The sequence below is a fragment of the Branchiostoma floridae genome, chromosome 4 (genome assembly GCF_000003815.2).
Source record: "Branchiostoma floridae strain S238N-H82 chromosome 4, Bfl_VNyyK, whole genome shotgun sequence".
Taxonomy (NCBI): Eukaryota; Metazoa; Chordata; class Leptocardii; order Amphioxiformes; family Branchiostomatidae; genus Branchiostoma; species Branchiostoma floridae.
In genome coordinates this window covers 22,271,867-22,281,427 of record NC_049982.1, presented here as the reverse complement: position 1 = coordinate 22,281,427, position 9,561 = coordinate 22,271,867, and the positions used below count along the sequence as shown (strand labels likewise).

Genomic DNA, 9,561 nt, shown 5'->3' with positions numbered 1-9,561 from the left:
CAGGTTGGACAAGGTGAGAAAACAAACTGGCAGGGACCCAGGGCAGCTAAACCTTGTTCATTTTCATGTGTATTAGAAATATATCAGAGCATGTGGCAGAGTTCTTTTAACATCAAGTTCTTGTAAGTTACTTAGTTTATTGACAAAAAATTGTTCAAAGTTGTTCACTTTGATAGACTTTTTTTTAAACCCTCTGATATTCATATTGGAGTTATTTTCTTTTTTGTATGGCCTTGACATTTGAAACCATCCCTGTGTACTGTACTATGTTATCAGGTCTTCTTGTACACGACAAATACCCCCCTCCCTTAAGTGTGTGTTTTTCTTCTCTCTGGTGATGTCTTCTATGATGAAGATCTACTTTCGTTAACCTTTAGCATGCTGGACTTCATGTGCACATACACCTACAGGTGTGTGAAGGTGGTCATAGTGTGCTAAAGGTTAAACGCATTTTCCCCAATCCTGACTGAGTTGTTTTTCTGTTATCACAAGACACCTTATCCTTCCCTACAGTAGTTTACTCCCAAAGTGCATACTTCGGTTAGTATCGTTTCTTTTGTTTTTATCAAAGAATTGAACCTTTGTCAGTGGTGTTAAACAGGTTTCCTGACAATAGTTCAGTTTCCACAGTTCTTTTGTATATCTAACATCTTTTGCATTTTATTTTACAGTAACATATCGTCAAAATCGACTGATATTTGTATTACATAATGATAAAGCAGCTCTTTTGTTTGTTTTTGTTATTTTGGCATGCTGCCTTGAATAGAAATATCATGAATATGAGTTTTGTTTGTACATGTCAATGTTATATCCACATGTTTTTTTTGCAATTAGCCATGTACAAAATATACCTGACTGGAACTGAAAGTTCTTAAGTAAGGGTCACTTAAAACCCATTACAGACACCGAAATGGTTTTGTTGCACACCTTCAGTAGAGTTCTATGTAGTTACCGCTCTATGACCACCAGAGCAGGGTTACGTCATGTTGTAGCTGACCACCAACCTTTAGAAGCTGAAGTACCCTTCAGGCAACAAGTAGACATCTGGAGGGGTGTGGATTAATCAGGAGCATGCTTGAACACTGTGGTCATATGTCTGAATCCACATGGCTATTGCTGCAGAATGGTCCAGAAAGGGTTTTGCTGGACAAAAAATTAAGAAAAATAAAGCACATTTCTAGGAATGATTACATGGAATTGTGCAACAAAGTTTTGATGTCAAGAAGAAAATAGGAGTGACACGAGAAAAACCCTCATTTGCAGTTATTCTGCTTAGTCAGTTATTCTGCTATGACATATAGGTAGGATCTATCCTGTATAATTGATTTGATGCAGCTTTACTGATATTAACTGTCTACTGCTCCATATCTATAACCAGTGTATGGCACAAGGTAAACTGTATATGCGGTAGAGTGCTTTTAGATTTTTAGCTTTAAGTTAGTGTCATTTGTTTTTGCTTGGATCTCGGACTAACAGCTGCATTCTCTGCTCCCAGCACCAAAAAAATGTGGAATGCAACACTTTCCTATCCTTTTGCATTCTGTCCTGTATTTTTTTGTTGATAATGATTTTTTTATTGTCTTTTCCTTTCCTTTTCATGTTTGATTTTGTACATGCAATGTTTTGCGCTTTCAGTGTTTGTGTGTGTGCATCCATCAGGTGACATCTGTCCTTGGTGCTAGTACTTTCAGCTCAAAACCTGAGTGGCATCTGTTCTTGGTGCTAGTATACTATCAGCTTAAAACCCGGGTGGTATCTGTCCTTGGTGCTAGTATACTATCAGCTCAATCGCCAGGTGGTATCTGTCCTTGGTGCTAGTATACTATCAGCTCAATTGCCGGGTGGTATCTGTCCTTGGTGCTAGTATACTATCAGCACAATACCTGGATGGCATTTGCATTTGTCCTGAGTGCGAGTATACTATCCACAGTCCCCGACTGGGATCTACCCTTATTGATTAGAACTGTGGCATCTGTCCTTAGTGCTAGGATACTACCAGCACAATACAAATAAGAACAATCAGGAACTACATAATATACATGTATGCCTTGCTCACAAGAGTGTTTGTAGCAAGACAGGTTGCCCTCCATATATGTTGAGTTTTTCACTACCCTGTCCCTTGATCCTTGGACTTTTTTTTAAAAGATAGAATAAGTACAGTAATGATACTAGAATAGTGTCCCCTAATACATGTGCATAGAGTAATGTCATAGTTGCATCTAGGTGTGAGAGAACAAACCTGAGACAAGGGAATGTGTTATGTATTATAGTTTTTACAGAAACATTAATCTCCTCTAACTGCTTTTCTGTTGTAAAGATGAAAGCGAGGATAAGAAGAAGACGGCCAAGCTCGATGACGACATCGTCCAGGCAACTCGCTACCCCAGCGGGTTCCGCCCTCAACCAGACTTCCCATCCAGAATCGAGCGAGACGATTGGCCAGGACCTCCCTCTCCTGCTGCCACAGGTAATACACAGTGGGGTAAACGATCATACATAACATGTACCAGTACACAATGTGATAGTGTCTTTTTTAATGTCCCTTTTGCAACAGGAAAGATGTAGTAAAAAATCTATATACAGTCAAACCTGTACCACCCAGAGGACCACCTGGCCATTGTGACCATAGCTGAGATTGTTCTTACCATCAACACAAGCATGAAGAGTCCTGTCCATATACCTGATTGTATCAGTCCCCAGACTGGTCTTCTTGGGCAGTTTTGACTGTATATCTACATGTTTGTACCTCAAAGCCAGTTTCAGCACTTCTTGTGGAAATGAACTCTCTGCTGATTGCTGCTACCAAGTGATACTGTGACGTCACGGAGACAAGTTTGACCCAAATCAATCCTTCTTAGTTTCTTATTACAAGGTAGTATCTAGTAAAATTCTACAATTTTGTTGCAACTTTTGTTGTAGATATTTTGTTTACTTCTCAGCGTCAAAAGTACAGAGAATGCTATGAACTTGACATGTATGATTAAAACTGAGAGGAAAGCTACCAGGGACAGATGACACTGTTTGCTGAATCCGTTCACCATTTTCGCTGTCATAGCGGTGAAGGCTCGTAGCACGGAGGTTAGTCGTGAGGATATTATCAGGAGCATGAGAATGCCTGCGGGGTCTCCCAGTGTAGGCAGCAGGGGGGACAGCTGTTCACCTCCGACCTCTCCATTCAGAGAAGCCTCCTCTCCATGGCTCAGTAGTCCTGTGCCGTATGAGCCAGGTAGGAATCTGACCTTGCCAGCAGAAAGTCCCCTTTTCTCACACCAGAAGCAGAAACCTAACAGCACCAAAAGCATTGTATTACAAAATCCAAATATAATTCTTTGTTTGACTGTTATTTGTTGATGATTAACTGCAGTTACGTCAGTGAAGTGCAGTTTCGGTTGTACTTGTCAAAATTACGTTTTCAACATGATTGATATGACATTGACAGCTGGCCTAGTGGTCTGTGTTATGTTGAAGCAGTCTTAGCATCTTAAAGATGTATGTAACGTTACCTTTGTGTGTGGAGTAAAGGGACTTATGTAGCAGGCATTGTCACTGTGTTATTCCCATGAGAACACTGCATCCAGCCATAACCTAGCTCTGCAGAGGGTCTCTACCTGCTCTGTTCAGGAGAAAACTGAAATGAATGAAAGTCTTCAAGCTAAATGATCTGTAGATTCAACACTTAGCTCTTTGTTGTCTAACATATTAAAATGAAAATGAAACCAAACCTTGCTTTGCCTTTAATAATGCCATAATATCAAATGAAAATCGCTTAAAATTTATTCCATTTACCATTCTTCAGAAATGCAATATCTTCGACTTTTTATTCTCATCTCCAAAGCATGCTGTGACACCAACATCTCAACAGTGTGAAATTACAACCTATAACATACATGATAAAAAGGTGGTTGAGATTAGGTTTCATCTGTCTAAACCTGTGTCTAACCCCAAGCCTGAGTAGTTGAGAGGTTGGCTGCAGTGTTCTCATGCCCCAGTGTTGTTCCAGCCCCCTTGAGTCAGGGGTTTATAGCCAGTCTGCAGAGGTTTCCTTCGGGTAAGAGTCCCACAGAGACAGATGATGTTTTCTGGCCTCCACAGGAGGCTGAAGATGAAGAAGGTAGGATGTACTGTGTACATGTGGATAAATCCTTCCACATGTACCATGTACAATCATGTACTGTGTACATGTGGATAAATCCCTCCAGATATACTGTGTACTGTGTAGTACATGTACTATGTACATGTGGCTTTCCTCTGTCTCTATTCCCTTACATATGTCAGGGTAGAGAGTGCAGTAATTGAATCCTTGAATCACTGATTCCACTGGTAGAGATTCCAATGAGGAGGATGCCAGGAATGTATTAGGGTGGTGTCCCATTTAGAAATCTTAAGTTTCAAATAAACAGTAACATTAATCGAAGTTGAAAAGTATCTTTAAGCAGATATCTTAAGATTTACAGACTATTCGGATCTCTACCAGCAGACCCTAATCTCTACCCTGACATGTGCATACTCTCTTGATCTGTGAAGCTTTGGTTGTAAAGTGCTGAGATTAAGTATGTTTTTGGCAATACCTCAGGTTGGAGCCAGTTAGCAGTGCAGCTTCACATCCATCTCAAATCTACATTCTATCTGTATTCTGCATAGTAAAAGCTTTGTAGATGTAGCAGCTTTTAGACAAAATTTTGATAGCCATTCCATTCTGCTCTTTTTTTCACTTTTCAGTTTTATTTTTTTTCTCATTGATCGCACCCTCTCACTCCATATTTCACTTCTGTTTTCATGATTTCTCTTTTGTTTTCCTTTCAACAGTTGTGTGTTTGTGACATGTTGACTTCTATCCCTGTCTATCTGTCCCTTGTTGTCTCTGCCATGTCCCAGCACCTTACAGCCATAGCTCATTTTTTCAGACATTTTCCTAAAAAATGTTATAAAGCAACAACGTTTCCCATCCGCCACGGGCCCAGAGGATTCTGAGTATGAAAATTCCTATTCCATGGGAAGGAAGACACTGGGTTCTGTCTATTCACCATCAACAAGTGTTGGTAAGGTCATCCTGCAGGGTCAAGTAGAGTAGTAGAACCTCGATCTTTCAATGTGGATTTCTGCTACCTCTTCTTTATTATGTGTGTCTCTCAAGAAAATATTAGCCAGTTAGAGCCAACACTGTCTAGGGTTTTCTTTCTTGTATTGCTTCACTGTTGTTTGGCCTCTTCTGTGTTTTCCCAGTTTCCCAGACATGTAACTATGACTACCATATTTCTGTATGTGGGTGCAGCCTGTTCTGGGTATTAAGAGATCTTCAGCACCTAGATAATGTAGATGCAAAACATGCAGACATAGATACATGTAAACCGACCTACCTTCGTCATCAACCATGATGTAGTAAGAGTAACACCAGAGTTAAATTCAGAGCAGGCCAAACACCCATTACTATGGTTGCCATGGTTTCAGGCAAGTCAGTAGGCCGTGTAGATGTAATAAAAATGCAGCGAACACCGGCTGCCCGACCTAAGACCCCAGAAGACCTGTTACCTGTGGAGAAGGATGATTGGCCTGCGCCACACGCCGACTTCTACTACGGTAAGACCCGGGGTGGGAGCAGCACAGGTCCCACCCTGGAGTGGCAGCTACACTAGCTCTAAAGGCTGCGAGCAAAGGGCTACATGCATGGGACTTTTGTCTCACTACCAGAATGCCTTGTTCTTCCAGTATGAGCTCACCGTTTGTCACTAAGTGAACTGCTGCACATGGACGTGTTGTTTGATCTGACAGTTGAGTTTTTTTCCCAGGCTCTGCATGCAGCTTACGGAGAGTAGACTGCAAGTCTTCAGTAACAAGTTCACCCTCTAACTCTGCAGCAACTTCTCATCATCATCACCTAATGTTTGCATCCCTGCACCCGACTGTGGCATAGGGGTGGTGTCAGGGAGATGTTTGCTTCAAGTAGTGATGGAAGGGAGAGAAAGAGTAGCAAGTTGATGAGAGCATTAGCAAAACGTTTAAAAGAGCAAAATGTTCTTTAGCTGTAAAGTTTAAACTTTGTTCCAACACATAAATTTTTGGTCGACCTTCTTCAGATGTATGATATATTGGAACAAGTTGAATCTTAACAGCTATAGATTCTGCCAAAGCAGATGAGCTTTCATTTGGATAGCAAAATGTTCTTATAGAAATTATTTATTCCCTACAATTTGTAGCCTCTCTTTCTCTTTCTATCTGTGAAACGTGTGGTGCTGACTGTATCCAAGTTGCTTTCACACTGAGTGATGTAAGTTCACATCAGATGAAATAGAAAACTATAAGTTGTCACTTCAGGTGTGTTGACATCGAGTTTTCCTCACTAACACCCATCATGATCACCCCCACCATCTCCAGGGCGACTAAGACGCTCCACTTCCCCGCTGGAAGACCTTGATCGGCGCCGTGAGCAGGAACACAAGAAGGTTGTGGAAGAGTGTCAGTCTGGGCTCGGCAAGATGATCCTGAAAGACATGAAACCTGCAGACATCGGAGACATGGACCCGCGCAGCGCTTCTCGAGTCCCGGCCGCCGACCACGAACCACCGTTCAAACCAAGATACGACTCCCCCGTGGACGCTTGTGAGTAGGAAATATTACAGGAAACATCTCTCCTTCATGTTTCATTTTGTTACTGATGTGTCCATGTAGTGTAGTTATCTCAAGATCATCCAAAGTAGTCAGTATTACTAAGAGAGCTGTGAACAATGTTGGTGTCCATGTTTGAAGGGAACATGAGGACAGATTCCAATATAACAATTCTACCAGACCAAGTATTCATGTCCTGTGTAGACTTATCATTGTACAGAATGTTACTTTTGTACACATAATCTTTTCCTTAGTTTGTGTGTATACTGAATTAGATACTGCATGGCTACGGGGGATTTCACACTCAAGAATGAAACTTCACTTACAATGTATTTTATGATGACATACAATTTCTACAGGGGGCTATCTGCCAGCCAGTCTGAATCGTCAGGAGCAAGGTCTTTTACATTAATTAGCAAGATAATCAATCAAACAAACAAAATTACAGAATTGCTTTTTAATCACTGCACAAAGAATCTACCAGCAGAGCAAACTAGAGCCGCATGGCAGGCTGGCAGCCCCTGTGTCCCCATCTGTCCCACACTACAACTTACTAACTTGTCTGTGTGTGCTCTCTTCTTTACCCCTGCTGGGTCCAGCGCCCTCCAGGACCTATGTGTCCCCCATGGAGGAGAATGGTACGTCCCGCTACACCACACTGCACACAGACACTTTTCTCACATGGTCCAGGCTCGAGGGACCTGAAACATACCACCTGCTATTTGAATTATGGATCTGATTTATCAATTTGGTAATTCACATTGTATGGCCAGTGCTACCCAATTAGCCAAAGGATATTTCAAAGGACTTTGGCTTGATAAGATTTATGTGAATGTATTTTGAACTAAAATGAAAAGAATACACAATTTTGGACAAAATGATGCCCCTGTTATTTGACCAATTTTAAGATAAAACCAACAGGAACATTCTGTAGGTACAAAAGTTCCAGTTGAAGCATGCAGGTCTGTACAAGTGTCTTGAGCCCCATGACCTCTAACCTTCCAGCAGTAACATAGCTGTATAGAGGAGGTGGAGATTCACTAAATTTCAAACTCAACATTACAAGGTCTTCTTGGTCTGAGGGGAAGTAATGTGAACTTAAGCTGTCCAAAGCGACGTTACAAAACATAAGAATGTGACCAAAATATGTTATACAGTGATCTGATATAGGCATTATGGGGAATGGTACTCAAACCCGAAAAGTCTAGAATTTATATTTAAACATTGTACAAAACTCAATATCTGAGCCACAATAATTCAATTATTTTCAAAAAATTGACTAAGAAAATACTCATTTATTTGAATTTCTTTGAATATTTTAGAAAAATTTTGAAAGTAACTGTACAAAAATATCTTTATTTAGAATAATTGTGAAACCTCTCTGTGATTATTTCACATTTACAAATATTTACAAAAAATGGTAAGCCTGGCCAAATGGTAAAATTAGTTTATTGCCCCCATAAAAGTAAGCCCTATTGTTGCATCTGTTTATTTTTAGATTTCACTGCTGGGCACTGGTGGATCCTTTGTGGTGGGCCATTGTTGCATGGCACCCAACCATATTTTGCAAGGATGTGTGAATTGCTATTTTCCCAGCCCACCGAACCATTTATAAAAAATGGTAGAAAATGGTAAATAATGGTAGAATGCTGTTATCATTATTTAGAAACCATTAGAAGTATCCAATTCCACACCATGAATATTTCCAAAGTTTTACAGGACCAGGGAAATATTTATAAAGTTGAAACAGTGTTAAAAATATTTCTGAAGTATCAAATGTCCTAGACATATAATTACAAAACTTTAAAATCAATTTTAAACAATGGCAACAAACATCCGCATGGTGTCTTGGAATGGACTCTATGGGCATTATGGGGAATGTTAATAATTCAAACCCAAAAAGACTAGAATTTACATTTAAACATTGCACAAAACTATATAATATCTAATGGCTACATGGTTACATACAAACTTTTGATATATTTTGATAAGCATTGGGAAATTTCTTGGCAAATAATGTTTACTCTCTGGATGATATAGTCCCTCTTGTCATTTCTTATAATGGATCTACAGAAGCAGAAAAGAATTCCTGCAACTCAGTAAAGCAGTTATTCCGAGGGCCATTTTCTGGAACTAGCCCCAAGTTTGTGGTTGTTTTAGGCAGTATGTTTGAAAATCCTCTTCCACAACAATCTCCCATCTCCTCTTCTCTGTAGTTAACCCACAGTTGCCACTAAGTCTTTTAAAACTTTTTGATTCCCTCACCTGAATTCTGCTATTATACAATTATTAGTATTTTTAGTTTTGTTTTTACTTTCAGATTTTGTTTTCCTTTCAGAAGACACTGCATGGCACTGCATGGCTACCTTGCACCAATGATAATTTTAGCTTTTGCTATCCCACAAAAAGGTTAAGATGTGTCTCAATGTTCTACACAAAAACTATGTTTGATTTTCTGACTTGAGTTTCGTGTTTCGTAATTTTTGTTCCTAATTCTGGTTCTTAGACTTTTACTGATTATCGTAGAAATCCAATTCTCTGAATCATGAAACTTTTTAAGGTGTTATAATTTTTTACCTTTCCACGAAAAACACCACAAAAACCTCTCTCGTGCTGCTAGATGAAATAACTAAAATGACACTGTCTGGCTGTCCATGTTACACTGTATTTCACCACAACCTTTCAATTTATTCTAGAAAGTCCCAGAACCAGTGCAATCAAAGAGGGTGATGTTTTTCTTTCCAAAAGAGTTACCATCCAATAAGCTAACCTGCAGACTTGGTTTTACAGCAGACATGTCGCCAAGACAACCGAACTACGCCCCGCCCGGCGGGTACCTGGAAGCACAGAAGAAGGCGTCGACACTCCCCTCAGCTTCACGTCCAGGGATGGTGAGTTCTCTTCATCATCATCATCATTGGTGTGGCTATGTTGTCAAACAACATTAATGACCTTGTT

At 40.0% G+C, this 9,561-nt stretch overlaps 1 protein-coding gene across 37 annotated transcripts in view; it reads left to right on the top strand.

Annotated features, from left to right (window-relative positions):
• Positions 1 to 9,561, top strand: part of LOC118414914 (actin-binding LIM protein 1-like) — an 85,050-nt gene that overhangs the window by 61,492 nt on the left and 13,997 nt on the right. For 12 of the 37 annotated variants that reach the window (XM_035819227.1, XM_035819224.1, XM_035819219.1 and 9 more), the window contains 9 exons: positions 493 to 540; positions 2,318 to 2,467; positions 3,056 to 3,226; positions 4,001 to 4,111; positions 4,905 to 5,039; positions 5,449 to 5,577; positions 6,373 to 6,597; positions 7,203 to 7,241; positions 9,394 to 9,494. In XM_035819227.1, the coding sequence (XP_035675120.1) occupies positions 493 to 540; positions 2,318 to 2,467; positions 3,056 to 3,226; positions 4,001 to 4,111; positions 4,905 to 5,039; positions 5,449 to 5,577; positions 6,373 to 6,597; positions 7,203 to 7,241; positions 9,394 to 9,494 (1,109 nt within the window). The remainder of the gene's footprint in view (positions 1 to 492; positions 541 to 2,317; positions 2,468 to 3,055; positions 3,227 to 4,000; positions 4,112 to 4,904; positions 5,040 to 5,448; positions 5,578 to 6,372; positions 6,598 to 7,202; positions 7,242 to 9,393; positions 9,495 to 9,561) is intronic. The other 25 variants (XM_035819211.1, XM_035819222.1, XM_035819242.1 and 22 more) reach the window with 10 other exon arrangements.